Source organism: Chrysemys picta, chromosome 10, assembly GCF_011386835.1.
Source record: "Chrysemys picta bellii isolate R12L10 chromosome 10, ASM1138683v2, whole genome shotgun sequence".
In the NCBI taxonomy this organism is placed as follows: domain Eukaryota; kingdom Metazoa; phylum Chordata; order Testudines; family Emydidae; genus Chrysemys; species Chrysemys picta.
Genome location: NC_088800.1, coordinates 57,653,231 through 57,675,440, shown reverse-complemented (window position 1 = coordinate 57,675,440; position 22,210 = coordinate 57,653,231). Strand labels below are relative to the sequence as shown.

General features: G+C 46.6%; 1 protein-coding gene across 5 annotated transcripts in view; it reads left to right on the top strand.

Moving 5' to 3' along the window:
* Positions 1-22,210, top strand: part of WDR90 (WD repeat domain 90) — a 52,838-nt gene that overhangs the window by 26,832 nt on the left and 3,796 nt on the right. For 2 of the 5 annotated variants that reach the window (XM_024100663.3, XM_065558735.1), the window contains 23 exons: positions 322-557; positions 1,286-1,425; positions 2,073-2,203; positions 3,432-3,562; positions 4,177-4,338; positions 4,882-5,010; positions 5,755-5,888; positions 6,006-6,046; positions 6,598-6,729; positions 7,161-7,346; positions 8,417-8,517; positions 9,403-9,505; positions 10,088-10,209; positions 10,642-10,801; positions 11,230-11,420; positions 13,335-13,503; positions 13,920-14,031; positions 16,408-16,579; positions 17,636-17,758; positions 18,017-18,197; positions 18,718-18,848; positions 20,417-20,560; positions 21,927-22,046. In XM_024100663.3, the coding sequence (XP_023956431.2) occupies positions 322-557; positions 1,286-1,425; positions 2,073-2,203; positions 3,432-3,562; positions 4,177-4,338; positions 4,882-5,010; positions 5,755-5,888; positions 6,006-6,046; positions 6,598-6,729; positions 7,161-7,346; positions 8,417-8,517; positions 9,403-9,505; positions 10,088-10,209; positions 10,642-10,801; positions 11,230-11,420; positions 13,335-13,503; positions 13,920-14,031; positions 16,408-16,579; positions 17,636-17,758; positions 18,017-18,197; positions 18,718-18,848; positions 20,417-20,560; positions 21,927-22,046 (3,251 nt within the window). Of the gene's footprint in view, positions 1-321; positions 558-1,285; positions 1,426-2,072; positions 2,204-3,431; positions 3,563-4,176; positions 4,339-4,881; positions 5,011-5,754; positions 5,889-6,005; positions 6,047-6,597; positions 6,730-7,160; positions 7,347-8,416; positions 8,518-9,384; positions 9,506-10,087; positions 10,210-10,641; positions 10,802-11,229; positions 11,421-13,334; positions 13,504-13,919; positions 14,032-16,407; positions 16,580-17,635; positions 17,759-18,016; positions 18,198-18,717; positions 18,849-20,416; positions 20,561-21,926; positions 22,047-22,210 lie in introns of all 5 variants that reach the window. The other 3 variants (XM_065558734.1, XM_065558732.1, XM_065558733.1) reach the window with 2 other exon arrangements.

Genomic DNA, 22,210 nt, shown 5'->3' with positions numbered 1-22,210 from the left:
TCTGAGTAAGGTAAACATTAGTCCTTAATGCTTATTGCATATCTGTCCAATTAAAATCTATGGGAGAAACACAGGAGTTCTTCATCCATCCTGGAATGAAATGCAGTGACACTGAAAAATAAAGACTTTTTATAAATGACACTGGCTTGATTATGTGGCTAGACTAAAACCTGAGAAAAGTTAGTCTCAAAGCACTCAGGAAACTACAGGACTTAGAAATGAAAGTGCAGAAATAAAAGGGTGGTCACTTAGCTATGATCTAGATCTACCACTTTTTTGGGTCCTGGGATAATTTATCAACTGGTACATCTGTTTCCCCAGAGCATGAAGGTCCAGTGAGCTCTGTCAGCATCAGTCCAGATAATCTCAAAGTTCTGTGCACCACCTCTACTGGGAACCTGGGTTACCTGGATGTACAGTCCCGGGGCTACAATACCCTCATGCGCTCCCACACTGACTCTGTTCTGGCATTCTCTGTGGATGGGCTCCGGAAGCAGATGGCTACAGTGTCCCAGGATAACACCATCCGGATCTGGGACCTTGTGTCCATGCAGCAGGTAGTGTAAGCTCACTTTCTTAATGAAGATAGAGATAGTAGAAGTCAAAACTCAGTTTTGCTGGCGGAGCTGTAAAAGGAAGTCTGCATAATCTTTGTTTATTCCAACTGACTGTAGCTAGTGCTAGCAACATATCTCACTTTAAAATCACTTAAATCTACCCCAAAGGACAACAGATCCCTCCAGAACTACTGCATGAAGTTCAAGATTTTTCAGTGTAGTTTGGCTTTAGCTCCAAAAGTCAAATATTTAAAATACCACTTGCTTTTCTTCCATCTACTAAATATTGTAGGTTAATGTTAGGCCATAATGATCAGGTCTCTGTGGGTTTGTGTACACTGCAATAAAACCCTCACGGCTGACCCATGTCAGCTGACTTAGGCTTGGGCTGCAGGACTGTAAAATTGCAGTGTAAACACTCAGGCTCAGACTGGACCAGGCTCTGAGACCCAGCAAGGGGGGAAGGTCCCAGTGCCTGGGCTCCAGCCCAAGCCTGAATGTCTACAATGCAGTGTTATAGCTCCGCAGCCCAAGACCGTTGAAGTCCATAGAAAGACTCCTACTGATTTCACTGAGCTTTGGATCAGGCCCCAAGGGGTTACACAACTTCACTGTAATGATAGGCTTATGACGGGGAACTGGGATATGGGGTTATCTCATTCTGCCACATACTGCTGCCAGGTTTTGCATATCCCCAAGCAGTGCTTCTGTGTGTCCCTTTCCCACAGCTATATGACTTCACTGCCTCTGATGAGATACCATGTACTGTGGCCTTTCATCCTGCACAACAGATATTTGCATGTGGGTTCAGCAGTGGAGTGGTGAGAACCTTCAGCCTGACGGCCTCTGATCTACTCATGGAACACAAGTACGTTTGACAAATGGATATTGTATATTCATATGTAAAAATCTAAATGATGGGAGTCACGGCAATGGTGTAAATAAGATGTCCATCCACATGAGAGAAATATGAGGAGCTAACATTTAGTGGTGGGCCATAATGGAAGAGCACATTCCTTAGGACTTAGCCATCTCATCACGTGAGTTACAATGAGCTGGTTTTCAGAGAGGAAAAGTCTAGTGGGGTCATGGCTGTGGGGTGCGTGGTTTTGGGTTTGTTTTAAGAGTCAGGCCTGCCTGGGACTCTCCATCGTGGAGGGAGGTGGCCAAGAATAGGGGAGGCATGTTGGGGGTCAACCAGACAGGATGCACTTGAGAACATTTTTGGTGGGGAGTGGAGAATGATCAAAAGTACATGTCAGTGTGTGACTATGTCATCCTGGAAGCTGTTGGCAGCAAGAGCACTGCACTTGTTGATTAGTCTCCCCCAGCACCCTTGGGAATAAAGACAACCAACTGTCTTATACTACGACAGGGAAAAATAGGGTGGGCTTCTGACTGTCCCTGACATTGTTTCTGATTTCCTTCCTAATCCAGGGACCCCCCACTGTACTTCACATCAGTCTGCTCTGCTTTTATTGCCCCACTGTCTCCCGTGTTTTCTGTGTTATATAGGCAGCACCGTGGTGCAGTCACTGGTCTGACCTTCTCCCCAGATGGCAATTTGATGTTCAGTTCCTGCTCCCATGGGACCCTGGCTCTTTACAACTGTGCAGCCCAGAAGAGTCACGTCCTCAGAGTTCTGGGTAAGGGTTCTGTATCCTTCTTCGTGGTATTGTCTCCAGGGCTAAAAGGCTCAAAATTCCATGAAGTAATTTTCAGAGGGCATCCTATGATCCTTTTGAGACAAATTAGCTGTATTTCTCTCTTGCCTGTTAACAGACCCTCAGTGAGAGCAATATTAAGATTTCATTGTTACTCTGGTTTCCAAAGGTTTGTAACTGGATTGATGTATTTTAACGTTGCAGATGGGCTCAGATTGCATGTATTCCTCTTTCCGATTTAATGCACGCTTTAAAAAAAAAAAAAAAAAAAAAAAAAAGAGTGATAGTAGAATTACAGTAGCACATAGAGGCCTCAACTGAGGTAGGGGGCCCCCATTCTGTTAGGCACCATACAAGCAGTGAGAGATGGCCCCTGCCCCAAAGAACCTCCAGTCTAAACAGGCAAGACAGACAAAGGGTGGGAGGGGAAGCAGAGGCACAGAGAGAGGATGGGACTGTCCAGGGTCACACAACATGCCAGTGTGAGAACTGGGGCTAGCATTCAGGGCTTCTTGACGCTCTGATCTGAAGCCAGTGCCCTAGCCATACTGCCTCCCTTTTTTTCCTGCCCACCCCCAGAAATAATACATGATCTTAAATCTAGACTGGCCTTTTTCAGCAATAGGCTAAATATAGACCAGTCATCTTGATTTTTGTGATAAAAAGACATTCCTTGAGTTCATCTACTAACTAAAAATTACTTCACTGTACTGCAGTTTTTTGCAGCCATTTCTCTCTTTATGGATTTAAGCTGTTTAAACCCTTGCTGAGATCCATGTGCAGTAACTCCTTGTCACAATCCCTTGCCTATACTAAAAAAAAACCCTACAATAAAATCCAACTTCCTCCATTGATATTGCACTGTGGTACTGTGTGTGCCTCAAATATAATCCATTTGCTCAAATTGCAACCCCATTTCCAGGCCTCCCCAAATTTTGGGCTGTTGCAGATCTTGGTGTGAATGTTCTGATTCAGATCTGTCTTTAATGTGTGTATAATAGCTGTTCAAGTCTGGCACCTTCCACAGCACAGATTGACCTTTAGCACCATGCTGGAGTACTGGCTCAGTGCTGATTCAGAGAGAGGAGCAACCTCTAAAACCTTAATAGAATGAATTTTATCTCAGCTGCAGTATATAATCAGTCACTCTCCCTTTAGGCTTTCTCTCCTTCCTGTTTATCTCATTCACCCTGTGTTTTGTCGTATCCAGGTAATGTGGTGTCCCAAGATGCTGAGCATAGTCCCAACGCTTTGGCCCTTAGTGGGGATGGACGTCTCCTCGCCTTTGTGGGCCCCTCTAAGTACACTGTGACCGTTATGGATGCCCATTCTCTAGATGAGGTAACTGGAAGGAAGTTGCCTTGATCCAAAGGGAGAATAGAATAGGAGGGAGGGCATTCCTGGCATCACAACTGCAGAATGCTTTGCAGGGTAAGGAAAAGAGATTTCTTCCCAGACAGTTAGAGAACCCCTAGACTCCACCAAATAGGATCTGACATAGCCCCTTTACGTGTCCTTCGCCATGTGGAAAACACTTGGGATGTGGTTTTGATTTCCTCCTTTTTGATGCTGCTGTGGGATGGAAACACCAAATCAGGCTGTCTTCCTTCCACAATCACATCCAGCCCTTATGGAGCAAGAGCTGAAATTGCTGAAAAGCAATAGGGAATCTTACAGCATCTGTACCTTTTTGAGGAAATGTCTTCTTGAGTAATGCCCACTTACAGTGCCTGCCCAGAACCATCACTTAATCAGGTAGCTTAGGGAAAGAGAGTGAGATACATTTTCCTCCTCCTCTAGCCTCAGACAATAAAGACAATAAAGCAGTGGGGGAAATGGTCTAAAAATATCCTCAGATTGTGTAGAAGTTCCTTAGGATTCCCTGCCATCCGTATCATTTCATGTGGAACTGTTCACTTCAGGAAGCTGGTGTTCAATAGTTTCTTGTTTCATAGCTACTGAGGATAGACGTCAGCATCCTGGACTTGGACAGCACCAGCTTGGACTCTGCTTTGAGAATCTGCTTTGCTCCCATGCCTGTTGGCCACCTCTTGGTGTCCACTTCCTCCAACAAGGTCCTTGTGCTTGATGCTAAAACTGGGCGCTTGGTCCGAGAGGTAAGGAATTTGTGAAGCGAATGCTCTGTGGTCTCTGGGATATCCCTCAGCTTCCACACCTCTTGACAGTGCACACATGTGAACATGGGACTCCGTGATGAAGTCCTGGCAATCACAGGCTTCTAAGAAAAACTGAGTCACCTGAAGTATGTTGCTAATGTGGTTATTCCACAGATGAGGATAAATCTGTTCCCTCCTGCTTTGCTCCCTCCCACTCTTGTCACCTGGCTGAAGAGTACCACGTTTATCCAGATTCGGTGTGTCTAACAAACTTTGCAGTCTGTGCATAGTTACAGAGTGATGTAAGATTGGAAGCAATCACAGGCCTTCCATGTCTGGAACAGCTGGGCATCTTTGCCCCCTTTCTCTTGCTGTTTGAAACTTTTTTTATCAGAAGAGGGCAAAAGCATTCCCTTGCTTAAACCCCTTTTCCTCCCATTTCCAATTGGACATCTTAGACAGGCTGTCCTTATGTTTCTCTCTCGGATCAAGCTGGAAACAGCTGGTTCAGCTAGCAGTGATGATGTCTTGTCTTGTTCACAGGTGTCTCGTGTACACAAGCTATCCTGTTCTTCATTGGCACTGAGTGAGGATGCCAGGTACCTGCTGACGGCCGGTGACAGGGTTGTCAAAGTGTGGGACTATCAGATGAGGTTCGACATCAATTTTCAGGTGCTGGATTCAAGGGAAAAAATCAGTGGTGCCTTACACTTTTCCACTATGAATGCCACTTAGCTCTTCTGAGCAGAAAGCAATAGTACAGCTAACCTCCTCCACATGGATTTGCCAATGACCCTCAACCTTGATTTGTCCAGTATTGATCCATGGTTCCCAGTCATAACTGTGATAGTTTTGTCCAATGGGACATGGATGGAGAACACCAAACACATTTCACTTAATAATAATACTTTAGTATATCTATAGCACCTTACCATCATTAAGTAATCCTCACCACACCACTATCCAGGACACAGATAGGCAAGCATTACCCCTTTTACAGATGGAACAACGGAGAGCAGTGAAGTGACTTGTTCAAGGTCACACGGGAGTTGGGCAGAGCCAGGATGAGGACTCAGTTTCTTCCAGTTTCCAATCCCATGCTCATTCCTCCATACCACTGCGGCCTCATTAAAGAATGACTCCAGAACTCAGCAGTGCAGGCCTGGTGTATGCACCCTCAGGAGGTACATAAAAGAACCTCTGTTAGGTAATTGTGGACAGAATTCCCCCTGTACTGTATATCCGATAAGGTACGATAACTATATAGAAAAATATGAAAGAGCCTTTTCCAGGAAGGCTCTTTACCACCTTATCTGTGCTGAAGGGAACATGAATGGTCCTAAGAACATGCAAAGCTTTGTGTAGCAGTTGCATTGGAAGTACAAGACATGCCCCTCCGCCCTTACTTTCTCCCAGGTATATATTGGTCACTCGGAGCCAGTGCGACAGGTGGCCTTCACCCCTGACCAACAGCACGTCATCAGCATTGGAGATGCCATCTTCCTTTGGGACTTCTTAGCTGTGTCTAGAGTGGAGTCCCCCAAGGCCGAGTAAGAGCACTACAATCCTTCATCAAATCTCATTGGCTTGGGAATGCTTTCCATTGTTCCCCTCTCTCTCCTGTTCTCACCCCCATTGTTGTAACTCTTGTCTCATTACCTTTCCAGTGTTCATCCTTATGTTGAGTCCCTTATGCCTCCCAGAGCTGGTGAGTTTGCCTCTTTCATTTTACACATTCAGACACATTTTTCCAAAGCTGTTTTCAGGACACAGAAGAGCCTTGATTTGATTATAAATGGGATTTTCGCTCTTTGGCCAAGGATGCCAGGACACCAAGAGCTAATTCCTTGTTAGTGCTAGGGATTAATCTGCAGTTTGAAATCTCCAGCTGATTAGTGTTTCCCCTTGTTACAGAGACAACTGCTGGGGAGGGCAAGGGCAAAGTGGGTCAGCCATGGGCTAGCTGATAAACTTCTTCCTCATCTCTTACTCTTCTTCCTCCTCGGCTCTGTTACCTTAACCTCTCCTACTTCTCTCTCTCTCTCTCTCTCTCTCTCTCTCCATTGTCTCTTCCTTCTCACCTCTCCCTGTCTTTCTTTTCTCTCCTCCTGAGGACAAAGGATAAGGCATCTGTAAATGACTTCATCTGGGTATGAGGAAGCTGGAGAGCTGAGCATAATTGGTACTGTATTGCCATTGCCTCAGCCTGTCTTCAGAGGACGTCAGAGGGAATTACCCAGTCCCCTTTTCTGTTCACAGAAACTAGCTCTGAGAAGCTAAAGGATTTTACATCCAGTGCTAATGAGATACCCCGCCAGTCAGCTCCTCTTCCATCTCTGGCCTCACCACCACATCTGGACATCAGCTCTATCCACCAACCAGGACATGATGGTGAGAAGAGGAATCACCTGGAGAGAAGGGGAATTAAGGTTTCGTTGGGGGAAAACTCCCTTTATAGTTCAACAGCTGCCCTGGCACCCCTTCCCTCCACCTCCACCTCCACCTGTAGGTTAAGATGAGCGGCTCTGCACCTTCCCTTCCCGTCCTAGTACTGTCTAGTAATTCTTGGTGCCACTTTTTCCCTTGCCCCTGGTTCCATCTACTGAACTGCTGACCAAACATTTCCAAGGGTGCTGTGAATATCTCTGATCTCTGACCTTGGGTGAATTCCCAGATTCTCCCCGCAGGCAACAGGAAAATGCTGTGGGGAGAATCTGGGCATTCAAATGTTTTGCTTTGTAACCTCTCTGTAATTGAAGGGTCAGCCACTCATAGAAGCACAGAATAACTCTCCCCTCATTTCTACCAATGTTCCTCTGCAGATATTTTCTCTGAGTCAGATGAAGGGGAGGAAGCAGGTCTGAAAGGCAGCAGCAGAGGGGCTGCAGATGGAAACAAAGACCACTCGGCCCTTGTCATGGAGGAACCAGTCGAGAATGAGGAGACTCATGTTGTGAGGCCCAAAGTGAGTCAGGAGTGTTCGAGGTCTCCCAGTCACTCTGGAAATGGTAAATCAAGGGTGTTCTGGGCCTTTGAAGATCTTTGCTCCTTTGGGGAGCAAATAGAGCATTCGCCTGCAAGGCAGTGTGTTTCTAGCAATAAAATAAATGAGGGAGAATCCATGAAAATATAGACACAAGTGGAATGTTTATGTTGCATTCTGTACGGTGTCTGTAGAAATACTGATGGCCTGCCATGGGTTTCTGGGAGGGATGTGATTTAAGCCACAAGATCAAATGCAGTATGCGTTCCTAGAGTTCCCAGGTGATATTTCCTTCTTTTGGATATCATTTGCCACAGGAATAGAGTAAGGGAAATTTGTTTTGGTCTCTATGACTGTTTGTTGTTTTTCTGTCTCCCTCCCTGGTCCATCTCCATCTCTGTTGCTGCTGCTTCTGTGCACACAGGGGTCCTTTCTACCTTGTAACCTGTCTCTGCTTTGAAGTTGTGCTTTCTGTTAAAGCTCTCAACGTGTCTATTAATAGAAATACAACTTCAAAGCTACAGCACCTCATGGCTAGCTGCCAGAGGCATGAAGCAGCCAGTGCACAAAGCCTCAGGCAAGATTTGTCAGAGAACTTCCGTTTAAAAGTAAGGCTTGTTTCACTATAAAGTCGTGGTTTTCTATTTGCTTGGCTTGTTCTCCTCAGGTACTGATGCCCATAGTGCACAGTGTGGTAGTACTTTGAGTTTGTGGAGTATCTGTCACCCTGACAAAATGACAGAAATAGGTTATTGAATTATAATCTGTCTTTACAGCTGGTATGCTGGCATTTTCCAACCAGAGAGGAGATTGGTAGGAAAATATGTATATGTATCTCTGTGACCCTGCCCCTGGTGCAGCCATTTGCACCAGGGCAGAATGGGTGTGAATGTTACATTCTGATTGGATCATTTTACACCCTCTTTGTGCTGGACAAGGTGCAGGGCAATGTAGAATGTAGCCTGTGTGTGTGTCCATGTGTACACACCTCCTCAACATCCAGAAGGTTAATAAACCAGAACATTAACTGGCCTAGTTGCTCAAGATGCACCATTACCATGAGCAAAGTTAGGCTTATTTTATGTTTTGTGCTAGAACCTAGAAAGGAGACCAAGGGTCCTGAACCCCAGTACTATATCCGCCCAGATTCCTACAGGCACTTTACTCCTCGCTTCAAAGCATCTGCACTCCCCAAGGTAAGAATTGCCCCAGTGCTAAGAGCCTGGCCAGGTAAAGAGCAGGAAAGATTGGTTTTGATTTGGTTCTTTCCTAATGTAGCTTCCTTTTTATACCTCAGGCAGTGGAAAATGTTGTGAAATGCACTCCCATGTTTTAGAAACCCTTAGCACTAGCCCTACTTTCTGTTATGACCACAGATGAGTTGACTATGACCTTTCCATAAGTGGTTTTGGGTCACTTATTTTTCTCTGCAAATCTGTATATTTTTTGTTCAAAAAATACTGAGAGTGCTTCAGAGAGTCTGTAGGCACATGTTTGAGAGCAGATGCCTTTCCCAGTCTGCTGTACCAACACAATTCACACCGTGTAGAAAGTCCAAACTTACCCCTTCCTGGGATTCAGCTTTATTAGCAAACAAAGCAATGAGAACATAAATTTCAGCTCAATCCTTCTTCCCTGGTTTACAGCTCCTAGACTTCCTCCCTCAGGACTGCTCACTCACGCTCCCCTGGTCCTCAGAGAGCTACTCCCACCTCCCTTATCTCCAAGTGGGGTAAATAAGCATCCCTGTCAATGAGTCAGCAGAATCCATTTAACCCTTTCCCAACAAGACTAGCACCTACTCCCCAGGTGGGGTGTTTGGCAGTGTTACCCCAAATCTATTAGAAGATGCTTGTGAAGATATATATATAATATGTATCTGGAAGAACATATATGTCTGGTTTGGCTGGTGTGGGTTTCACTTTTTGTATGTATAACTATAGAAGTGGGTGGGCTTGTGTTTGACTGTTAAACTCTTTGTATGTGTGTGTGTGCAAGTTCCTGTACGAGTATTTAGAATTGAACCGACATGGAGTATCCTGTCAAAAGTGGTCTTGCACCAGTTTCTGTTTTCCTTGCAGAGTGTCTTGTATCCTCCAGCTGGTAACGAGGGCCTGAAATTAAAGGCAGTCATTGGCTACAATGGGAATGGAAGGGGGAATATGGTCTGGAACCCAGACACAGGTATTCTAGGGCTGAGTCTTCAGGAAAGTGTGTGTGTGTATCCCAACACTTCTGTAATGGCACATTAAATGTGAAAACATTGCACAGTTAGATGAGTTAAATAGTCTTGTTGCCATCCACGAGAGCTTCACTCTGCTGTAGTGAGTTTATTTTGTACTATAAGGGACCCTTTTTATGTGATATCAGCAAGTGCTGGCTGATACAGGCATGTTGGCGAATCCTATTAGCAAAGTAATTTCCAGCCTCTAGTTGTTCAGCTCACATGGTGACAGGGAAGAGAGCTTGTTGTTTTATAGGCCCTCTCACCTCTTTATGTCAGAGCTGTTAAATGGCACTGAAGTGCTTTTCTTCATCAAATTTGGAGGAACAGAGATTTCTACCTCTGCCCATTCCCGATTGGAAGGACACTCCATGGCCTGTAATTGAAAGGCAGTTAACTCTAAAGCACTCTAGACAGAAGAGTTAGTTTCACTTCTGTAATTATACTGTGTATGTTAGATGCAGCAGTGTACAGGCCTGTACACAAGGCCTCTGTGCTGACCTCTCCTGATTTCATATCCCTCCTCTTCACACTGCACCTAGGTTTTTTTGCCTATACCTGTGGCTGTGTGATTGTGGTTGAAGACCTGCACTCGGGATCGCAGCAACATTGGCTTGGCCACCCTGAAGAGATCTCTACTTTAGCAGTCAGCCATGATGCCCAGGTATGAATGTCTCCTATCCTCCTGGAGAAGCTTTGGTTTGGCTATATATACTATTTGCCCTGGACTGGATGGACTTTGCTGAATGAGCTCCTATGTGTATCTGTTTCCTCTTCTGCCTGAGCTGCTTCTCTAGCCCACTGCATAGAGACTCTGGTTTTTGGAGTTAAAGCAGGCATGTGCTAATCCTCATGCCTCATCTGCAACTAACTGGCACTTAATGCTGTGTGTATGTGGCCATGAAGCTTTCACTCTTCTCCGGTGTGTGTTTTTTCATCAAGTGCCTCCATCCTTATGAATCTGCAGAGCTTTCCTCTTGCTATCTGTATGAGTTCACTTCTGGTTTAATGGCTACATAGGGCTTGTTGACTCTCCTAGAACACCCATATCATTTTTTATTGAGTTCCCAATGGTGATATATTATTGTTTTGCCAGGTTCTCGCCTCTGCCTCTGGCCATGGGAATGGAGACTCACGCTGTCAGATCCGCATCTGGAACATACAGGATGGGACTTGCCAAAAAGTTATTTTCCATCATGAGACCCAAGTACAGGCCATGGCATACTCTCGTGATGATAGACTCCTTGTTACACTAGGTTAGTCATCTGAACCTGTAAGCTGTGAGCTTGTGTAGGATGTCTCCAGGACAGTGAGCTGGTGTAAAGAGGTCACTGAGGGTATGGTATCCACAAGGTATTTAGGTGTAATGAGGTCACTTGTGATATAGAATTAGGATGCCAAGTTGCTGTTACATGGTCACTTGGGTCACTGGATGTCTACAGAATGCACACACGATGTGATAGGGTCATTTTTGGTGTCTCTTCTGTGTAAGATCACTAGGTTGCTATAGGATTTGACATAAGGGAAGTTGGTAGTACATGTTTAAGCAAAGAGAGTTGAAGTTTAAGTTGTGTCTATGTTAAACTGGGGGGAATTCTGATTAATTTAATATGGAAATGTACAACATGTATATGAAATTAAAGTGATATCCTGAAGTTCCTACTGTCTTTCATGTCATATATAGGGGACTACAGTGACCGGACCCTCGCCCTGTGGAACACCCATACTTATGACCTAATGTCGTCCACCCATATCTTAGAACCAGTCCACGAAGTGGCCTTTAACCCTCTTTCTGCTGGTGAACTAGCCTGTGTAGGCAGAGGAGCAGTGACTTTCTGGCTAATTAAGCAGCAGGGAGCTGACATCAGCCTCAAGGTACATAGAATCATAGAAGTGTAGGACTGGAAGGGACCTCGAGAGGTCATCTAGTCCAGTCCCCTGAAGTCAAGGCAGGACTAAGTATTATCTAGACCAGTGTTTCCCAGACTTGGGACACCGCTTGTGTAGGGAGAGCCTCTGGCGGGCCAGGCCGGTTTGTGTACCTGCCGCGTCCGCAGGTCTGGCCGATTGCAGCTCCCACTGGCCGCGGTTCGCTGCTCCAGGCCAATAGGAGCTGCTGGAAGCGGCGGGGGCCAAGGGCCAGTGGGAGCCGCGATCGTCCGGACCTGCGGACGCGGCAGGTACACAAACCAACCCAGCCCACCAGGGGCTTTCCCTACACAAGCAGCATCCCAAGTTTGGGAAACACTGATCTAGACCATCCCTGACAGGCGTTTGTCTACCCTGCTCTTAAAAATCTCCAATGATGGAGATTCCACAGCCTCCCTAGGCTATTTGTTCCAGTGCTTAAACACCCTGACAGGAAGTTTTTCCTAATGTCCAATCTAAAACTCTCTTGCTGCAGTTTAAGCCCATTGCTTCTTGTCCTATCTCCACAACAGAACACAATACTCCAACTGAGGCCTAATTAGCATGGAGTAGAGCGGAAGAATTACTTCTAGTGTCTTGTTTACAACACTCCTGCTAATATATCCCAGAATTATGTTTGCTTTTTTTGCAACAGTGTTACACTGTTGACTCATATTTAGGTTGTGATCCACTGTAAACCCCAGATCCCTTTCCACAGTACTCCTTCCTAGGTAGTCATTTCCCATTTTGTATATATGCCACTGATTGTTCCTTCCTAAGTGGAGTACTTTGATTTATCCTTATTGAATTTCATCCTATTTACTTCAGACCATTTCTCCAGTTTGTCCAAATCATTTTGAATTTTAATTTTATCCTCCAAAGCACTTGTAACCTCTCCCAACTTGGTATCGTTTGCAAACTTTATAAGTGTACTCTCTATGCCATTATCTAAATCATTGATGAAGATATTGAACAGAACTGGACCCAGAACTGATCCCTGCAGGACCTCAGTTTTGACTGTGAACCACTGATAACTACTCTCTGCGAATGGTTTTCCAGCCAGTTATGCCCCCACCTTATAGTAGCTCCATCTAGGTTTGTATTTCCCTAGTTTATTTATGAGAGGGTCATGCGAGACAGTATCAAAAGCCTTACTAAAGTCAAAATATACCACGTCTGCTGCTGCTTCCCCCCATCCACAAGGCCTGTTACCCTGTCAAAGAAAGCTATTAGGTTGGTTTGCCATGATTTGTTCTTGACAAATCCATGCTAACTGTCACTTATCATCTTATTATCTTCTAGGTGTTTGCAGATTCAACATCTGAACTTCTCCTTTCTATTTGTCAGACTGTCTTGTCTTCTTTTAAAGCCCACACAATAATGGATATGAAAGTCTCTGCCATTATTAGTCTGTGCCCGTGGGTGGGGTCGATTGGTTTCTCTTAGGCTATATCTACACTACTACGGGATCAAAGCTCTGGCGATCGATGCACCGGGGGTTGATTTAATGGGTCTAGTGAAGACCTGCTAAATCGATGGCAGAGCACTCTCCAGTCGACCCCGGTACTCCATCCGGAATGAGAAGAGTAAGGTAAGTCGACGGGAGAGTGTCTCCTGTCGATCCAGCACGGTGTAGACACCGTAGTAGGTTGACCTAAGCTACATCGACTCCAGCTACATTTTTCACATAGCTGGAGTTGCGTAACTTAGGTCGACTTACCGTGGTAGTGTACACATAGCCACAGTGATGCAACACCTACTGGTGTTGACTGGTTTTCAGTTAATGCTAAAGTATTGGGTGAATTAACTTAATTTGGGGGTGATTTTTAAAAATAAACTATCATGATCTCCCTGACCCTGCTGCTTTTTGTTATGTGGCAGGTTCATAGAGCTGCCATCCCTGATATGGTAGGACGGGTGGAACTGACATCTCTCTGCTACAGCACCAACTACCTCCTTTATAGTGGGACCAACACAGGACAGATCTGCGTGTGGGACACACAGACCAACCGCTGTTTCATGACTTGGGAGGCTGATGAGGGTGAGATTGGTAAGTACAGATGCTGCTGGCTTCTGACAGGATTGCATCTTAAATTCCACAGAGACTTGAGAGGAAAGAAGAATCTTGGCCCTGCTGGACCCTGATTCAAGCTGTTTCTCAGTGCTCAAATGCTGAGTCACTGGCAGATGCTAGAATTGATTGGCGCTAGATTCATGCCATACCTGGTGCAAGTATGCATGCATATTTCCTGTGCAATTGCTAAGAGCCTGGGTTCAGCCTCCAACTTCTAGAAACCTCTGGATAGCAAACAAGAGGCCTTGGGTTCAGACTGCTGGTGGGATAGCCACTCCTCCTCCCAAACATTTACCAGCGAACTTAGTTGGTAGAGTCTATCAATCCCTTTATAATGATCAACAAGTGTGGGTATTAATGTTGTATTAAGCATTTTCTTTCTGCTATCCTAGGTGTGCTTCTGTGTTGTGGCAACAGGCTGGTCAGTGGCAGCAACACCAAGAGAATTCGACTGTGGTCAGTGGCAGCGGTGCAGGAGCTGAGGCTGAAAGGTTCCGATGCCAGGTGAGGTGGCGTGTGTGTGCAGTGTCTAACTCATGTTTGCACAAACCTGAAGAGAGAGGTTTGTGCTGAGATACATAGCTACTCAGTCCACTCTCTGGACATACCTTCTCCTTTCTCTTGTACTCCCTGAACACAATAGGTGGTATCTTTTCATTGGCAGAGGTAGGCTTTTAACTAGCCTATGCAACTGTTTCTCTTGTCCTTTAATTCTTATCTCCTCCTCTAAATTCCTGTGACTCTTGGTTCATTGGGTCTGGATTCTCTTGGAATTCAAGATGGAAATTTCTGGCTGTTCCTTTCTTATCCTTGTCCCAAGGCGTTGGGGTTTAGAACACCTACAATTCTCTTTGTGTGTGTATGTCTGTGACAAGCCCAAGTATCAAATTTTTTGAACCAGATACAATTTTGCATTTTCTTCATTGGCGTATTTTAGCATGTCCAGATAGGTATTTAATCCTGGTCAGGCTTAAAGAATGTTCCATCTCCTTACTGATCATGTCACTAGTGGTAGACATTTTTGGTATTAAAAATATTTGGGTTTATCTCACCTGATCTCTGTCTTGGTGATTTGTAAAACCTCTTTTAGCAGGAAGAGAATTGAATTTGTTTATTCTGTCTTGGAAAATCACATCCCTTGCTGCCCCTTTAACAACTGTGACTCCCTCTCTTCTCAGCGAAGTCTGTCCCAGCACAATGTGGGGCCACCATCATCTTTACTACAGGAGTTCAGCCTGGGGAGACTACAGATCTTAGCATGCAATACGCCATCCTGAGCTGAGCAGCCTTCTGGTCTCCTTGGGATGTACTTCTGTCTTTGTCTTAAGCTTTTATAAGGTACCTGTCACCATGGTATCTAAGCATCCTAAAGGCAAGCTCAGCTTGCAATATGCTATATTTTGTTCAAGTTAAGTGTGGTCTTCGAATGCACTGTGAACTGCTAATGTATCCCTCAGCTGAGCCAAGCTCTGATGCCCAACTCTAACTCTGAAATTCCAAAGAGAAGGAAATCTTCCCTGAATTCCTTTCCCCAAATTTCCTGTCAAGACTTGTAATTCCTGTAGAATGACTCCAGCTCACCATGGAAGCCTACTGTTCAGTCAGTCTTTTGCCATGTAGTCATTTGTCCCAGCCTTACATAAAACTGCTTATTTTACTCTTCTACTTACATGGTACGTTGAACAAGGCAATACTGAGCTAATGTGTCTACAATTCAGAACTTTTGCATGTGCTTTTGGCTTGTTGGAAAGCCAAGTCGGCCTTAGTTGTCTTGTTAAACTAGACCATTTAGACCAGGGGTCTCAAACATGCGGCCCAGGGGCCGCATGCGGCCCACGGGGTTGTTTTCTGCGGCCCGCAAGCTCCTTGTGGCCCCCCCACCCCCAGCGTTTACCTAGAGCAGCTCCAGCCCGACGTGCACCGGGGGCAGGGCAGGCTCCCTGCCTGCCCTGCCCCCGCGCCACTCTGGGAAGCGGCTGGAACATGGGGAAGGGGGGCAAAGAGGTCTGTGTGTTGCTGTTGCTTCAGGCAGCGCCCCCAGCAGCTCCCATTGGCCACGGTTCCCCATTCCCAGCCAACAGGAGCTGCTAGGGGTGGTGCCTGAAGCAACAGCAACACACAGACCCCTGTGCCCCTCCTCCCCCAAGTTCCGGCCACTTCCTGGAGCAGTGTGGACACAGGCAGGCAGGGAGCCTGCCCTGCCCCGGTGCACGTCGGGCTGGAGCCCGCCCCCTGAACCTCTCCTGCAGCCAAACCCCCTGCCCTGAGCCCCCGCCACACCCCTCCTGCTCCCCTGGGAACAGGAAGGGAGCAGAGTTGGGGTGGGGATTTCGGGGAAGGGGTTGGAATGGGAGCGGGGCCTCATGGAAGGGGTGGAGTGGGGACGGGGCTGAGGGCAGCGGGGGGGGAGGAGTCAGTAAGGCGGCCCTCGGGCCAATGTACTAGTCTTCATGTGGCCCTCATGGTCATTTTGAGTTTGAGACCCCTGATTTAGACAGCTAAGCCTTTTACAGCACAAGTATTTGATAAATATCTTTGTATGTGTCAACTCTTCTCTTTTTCTAACTTTTTTATTTTTTTACCTGTGAAATATATTGGATCAAATTAAGGAGGCACAGTGGATGATCAAAATAATCCTTTTAGAACTTCTTTCCTATTTCCCCCAGAAAGATGGTTACTCTGTATGGTTAAAGGTAGTCGCTAGCTGCAGTTCTGATGAGCCCATCACTGTAGTATCTATGTAGTTAAAGATAACCATGTTGTCCTTACGGCAGTCCCAGACAGTTTTCCCATGAAGGTGGGTTAATGGTTGTCTTCTAGCAGCTTAAGGACGTAGCTAGTTATTTTGTATATTCCACTCTGGACTCCACTTTCCCCCAGGTCTAGCTCAGTCCTTTTGGAACACGAGATGACCCTGGATGGGACAATAGTTGGTGCAACCTTTGATGACTCTCTGGATATGGGAATCGTGGGCACCACTGCAGGAACACTGTGGTACATAAACTGGGCAGAGAGCACCAGCATCCGACTAATCAGCGGACATAAGAACAAGGTGAGAGGGATTGGACAGGAGTTCCTGTGCTGTAAGGAAGCACGTGTTCCAAGTGCCACCTGAGCCTGAGGTGCAACGCACTTTGAGGATGCTCACACTGCAGAAGGGCTGGGTAGGCCCTACTGAGAGAAATCGCACTGCTGGAGCCTTGACTAATACTGGTAGGGCACTGGTGAAAGAGCTTTCACTGCAAACTAGGCAGTGTGGCCTAGTGAATAGAGCACTGCACTGTGACTTGAGAGACTATTCCAGGCTCTGCCACTGGCCTGCTGAGCAAGTCACTTCACTTCTGTGCCTCAGTTCCCCATCTGTAAAATGGGGATGATGATACTGACCTCCTTTATAAAGCCCTGTGAGATCTATGGATGAAAAGTGCTATAGAAGAGCTAGGTAATATTATCTCTTCCAAGAGAGAAAGATGGTCTTGTGGCTAAAGCAGAGGACTTGAAAGCCAGGAAATCTGAATTCTCTTTTCTGTTTTGCCGCAGACATCCTGTATGGCCTTGGTCAAGTCAGTTAACTGCTCTGTGTCTATCTCTTGTAGTAAAAGGGGGAAATCCTGAGGCATCTCACAGAACCATTGGGGCTTAATTTATGTAGAACATTGGGACGTTGGATGAAAGGCACTCTAGAAGTGCAGTGTTACTTATTAGCTAGACTTCTCAAATGGATAAAGTGGTCTTCTGTTCAGAATACTGGAAAATGTGTCTGAAGGGTGTCAGTCTTGATGCTACATTGCACTACATTTGTGCCTGCTGGAAGAGAGGGTATCTAGATTGGTAATGAGATATGGAGACTTCCCTTCTAAGACCTTCATTATGGAGCAACCAGTCAGAACTTTGCAATTATGGTTCTAAATTTCCACTATAGCCCTCACTAATTTTAATTACCACCATCCCCCGGCGTCCTTTACAAAATCTTCCTTTCCTTTCTTGTGTGCTGTCTCCTACCAGAGGAGAATTTGGTGGGGGCAGGGGAAGCTATGGGTAAGAAATAGGGGCCGATGTGCAACTTGCTTTGGCATTTGTGGACTGTCAGTCCCCTTTGTTGCTGCAGGTGAATGAAGTGACCTTCAGCCCTGGTGAGTCTCACTGTGCCACGTGTGGGGAGGACGGCAGTGTGAGGGTTTGGGCTCTGGCCAGCATGGAGCTGGTGGTACAGTTTCAAGTGCTGAATCAGGTAATCATTTGGAGTGTGTCAATCTCCTATATTGTCTTGATAGCAGCCACTGCCTGTTGTGGATGGGATCTCTTTGTCCTCACTGAATGAACCAGAGTTGGGAGAAATATTTGTAACTGAAGGTTTTAGATATGAAATCTTTGTAGATTAGTGGCATTCACATGTCTTCATTGTGTGTGAGTGGAGAAGTAACCTGCATGCATCTCCTTGGAACATACTGCTCCTTCTTCCCATGTCTCTAATCTTGTTCCTTTACAGAGCTGCCAGTGTCTGGCCTGGAGCCCTATCCCCATCTCCCACGGTGGGGCTGAGGGTCAGCATGTTGTGGCAGGGTACAGCGATGGCACCATCCGGGTGTTCAGCATTTCAAGGACAGAGATGGAACTGAAAATGCACCCACACTCCGTTGCGCTGACTGCAATTGCCTACTCTGCAGATGGTGAGATCACATGCTGCTTTCCATAACCAATCCATTGGTGCTGCTTCAAGGAGCATAGTTTGGTCTTGCAGCTCCATTTCTCTGTGTTTGGAGGAGACAGCTCTAACCTCCAGCCACTTCAAATACTGATGACCCTCGCAAGGTCCCGGGCCAGATTCTAAGATGGAGAATTGAAGTCAATGAAACTGTGCCAGTTCACACCAGCTGCATATCTGGCACCATGTCATCCTGGATATGCCGTTGGACAGTAGCTTTGGTACAGCTCAGGGACATGGCACATAATGAAGCTTTCTTCTGCTCAAAACTCATGCTAGCTATTTTTCTGAAGCAGTGTTTTAAACTGAAGTAAATGTTCCAGTGTCCTCTCATCTCACCTCTCCTCTCTCACCCCCAGGACTAGATTGTTCCAGTCCAGCATGCGCTCGGAAAGCTTGAGTCAGGCATACCTGCAGGCTTCCCCTTTTGGCCTTTTCTCCATCTGCAGGAAGTTGATTAGCTCTCTCCTCTCCCCTATCTGCAGGAGAAATCATCTTGTCTGGAGGCAAGGATGGGCTAATGGCTGTCAGTAGCCCTCGGACTGGAATGACCATCCGTGTGCTCATTGACCATAAAGGATCCCCCATCACTGTCATCCAGTGCACAAGGAAACAGGTGAGGCCTGAGTCCAGCTGCTGTGGCACTCTTACACTAGAGCACAGTGTCCATTGTACTGTTACTCCACAGCCATAGAAAGCTGCAGATATGGGGACAGATTAATTACTGAGCTGCTTCATTTACTGTCCCGCTACACAATTTCCTTCTCTAGCCTATGCCACCTCCACAGAATCTTGTTTGGTTTGTTTGGGACAGGGGTGGGCAAACTTTTTGGCCTGAGGGCCACTTTGCGGTTCTGAAACTGTATGGAGTGCTGGGTAGGGAAGGCTGTGCCTCCCCAAACAGCCTAGCCCCCTTCCCCATCTGCCCCCTCCCACTTCTTGCCCCCTGACTGCCCCCCTTAGAACTCCCGACCCATCCAACCCCCCCCGCTCCTTGTCCCCTGACCGCCACCTCCCAGGACCCTCCGCTCCTAACCGGCCCCCTGGGACCCCTCCCCATCCAACCCCCCTGCTCCTTGTCCCCTAACTGCCCCGCCCCCTATCCACACCCCCACCACCTGACAGGCCCCCCGGGACTCCCACATCTATCTTACCCCCCCGTTCCCCATCCCCTGACCGCTCCCCCCCCCCCCAGAACCTCCACCCCATCCAACTGCCCCCTGTCCCCTGACTGCCCCCCAGGACTCCCTGCCCCTTATCCAACCCCCCCACTCCCCACCCCCTTACCATGCTGCTGAGAGCAGCAGGACTGGCGGCTGTGCCACCCGGCCAGAGCCAGCCACGCTGCCCGGCAAGAGCTCACAGCCCTGCTGCCCAGAGCGTTGGCGGCATGGTGAGCTGAAGCTATGGGGGCGGGGAGACAGTAGGGGAGGGGCCAGGGGCTAGCCTCCCCGGCTGGGAGCTCAAGGGCCGGGCAGGACGGTCCTGCGGGCCGTAGTTTGCCCACCTCTGGTTTAGGAGTATCTCAATAGAGTAAAGTCAAGTACGATAGGGTGCAGTAATAGTATGATGCACGCAGATTGGGTGGGTCCTCAGCTTCCCCACCACCCAGGAGAGCTGAATGTCTAATCAGCTGCTGCTTTTCCCTTACTACCAAAAGTAGCACTTGAAACTCCAAAGAACTTGAGGAGTTCTTCTGCAAGACCAGGAAGTATCCACCACTAACTGTGCTGATGGAGTGGGAGAGGGAATGTGGTGCTTTTTTATAAAGGAGACCATGATAGTGCTGGCTAGAGCCAGCACAATGAAGTTAGACGCTACAATCGCTTGCTACATACTCTCTGCCAACGAACAATCTGAAGTAACCCTGTTCCTTCAACCCTGAGCTTAGAGAAAATTATGCCACAAACTGCTGTGTTGTTTTGATGGGTACGGACATCTAGTGAGTGCCAGTCTGAGGCACTAAGCCTGTTTCACTTGTGATAAAATAGACTTAAGTACTATTCTCCAGATGGGAAAATTTTATGCATTAATCCTCTGTCATTAATCCCCCGCTCTCTAAGATTTTAGTGTAGATAAGCTTTTGCACTGTGACAGTCTATTAGTGTTCAGCTTTATTTGAAAGCCCTGCTGTGTTATTGCTTTATGTCAGTACAGTCATAACTGTGCTTTTATATTCTGTAGTACCATGACTTTGGCGTTGAAGGTGGTGAACTCTGGTTGGCTGCAAGTTCAGATCGACGTGTCAGTGTCTGGGTCTCTGCCTGGCTGAAGGATAAATGTGAGCTCATCGATTGGCTAAGCTTCCCAGCTCCTGCAAGCCCGGAGGTAAGATTAAACCTTACTGACTATATAATATGTACATTCAGCATTACTGCCAAAGCCAGGAGTAGAGCAGATCCCTCCAACACCCGTGCACTATTACCTATTTCTGCTTGCAAAAGGTTTACCTAGGAACTGTTAACAACCAAGTTGTGTGTATATAAACAGAACAGTGTGTGGTTTTGAATCTTCCTTTATGATGTAGATTTGCAATGTGAATGCAGCACTGCATAATTCCTGAGAGGGTATTTGCTTTGTAAGCATTTCAAGTCAAAAAATTAAATTTGCAAACAGTTAGTATCTCTGTGCTATACAAAACACAGGGACAGGATTTTTTTGAGCATATGAACCAGGAGTCAGCAAGGTTGGTATACAAAGAGCAAACTAACTTGGCTGCTCAGAAATAGCATTAATGTTCTGATCTAGTAGGCTCATGGTTACATGGGTTACTACAGCCTACTAGATCAGGAATTACGCATGGAACATCCTAAGTGTATGGCACTTCACAGAACACTTAGGCAGGGTCCCTGACCAGAACCTCTGCCCCAAATTAGATACAAGACCTAGGACAACAGTTGAGACATGAGACAGTGAGGAGATTGATGTAAGAAGTGGGTTTGGGGGAAGAGGAGGATCCTTACTGCACAGGAAGTGGAGTGGTGTGTGGCAGAATGGAAGTGGTAGGTCACTCTTCTGATGTGAAGCAGTGGCTCATCAGATTATCAACCTTAAGATTAATCAGTTTTAGATACTGCATTGGCAGATTCAGCAATAAGCCCGGTGACGCCATTTGAAGTTTTTTCTATTTGTCCTCAAATGTTAGAGGTAGTCGCGCTCATTGTGCAGGCAACGGGCTGTCCAGCTGAGTTCTCACCACAATGAATTGGAATGAGTTTTATTGTTTCAATTATATTGGCATCCAGTACCAGGGATTTGATCTTTTTGAAACTATTTTCACTCCCTGAGTAATTAACAACCCCATCATATCCATGACTTACTCCAATATTTGCTCCTAACAGTGTAAATGATGCTGGGTGGTATTTAGTATGTTAAATCCTGCTTATGTCATATGATCCTACCACAGCATACAGCGGAGACTCATGTTACGTGCCCAGGTCGATATACATTTGTTCTTCATTCGTTAGCAGTGAGCATATCTGTGTTGGAGTGCAGCATAAGAACAGGGGAAAGTTCCTCCTCAATATTAACTGCATAGTGCAGTGGGTCACAAGCTTCTGCTGCTGACGGCTCCAAAGAGGAAATGCTGACACACCTAACCACTCTCCTTTCTTTTCCCAGCATGCCTGGCCTTGCTGAAATAAGTGTGGAGAAGTTAGCGCTAATTCTGCTCCTTTTTTGTTTCTCTTCCTAGGCCCCTAGCAGTCTCCCTCCTAGCCTGGCGGCTTTCTGTCCTTGGGACAATGGTACTTTGGTGTACGTAGGCTTTGGGATGCAGAAGGAGATCCTCTTTTACAGCTTGCGCCAGAAACAGGTACGCTGTGTCTTCCCTCTCCAACCTGCCATCCTCAATGGGGCAGGTTCACGAGAGGAGTTACAAATTGCTATGAACTCCTCTGTGCTGATATTGGAAAACTGTGGCGTTCACCCTGGTCACTGAGTCCAGCTTTAGCTCATGGTGAGTGACACACAACAAAA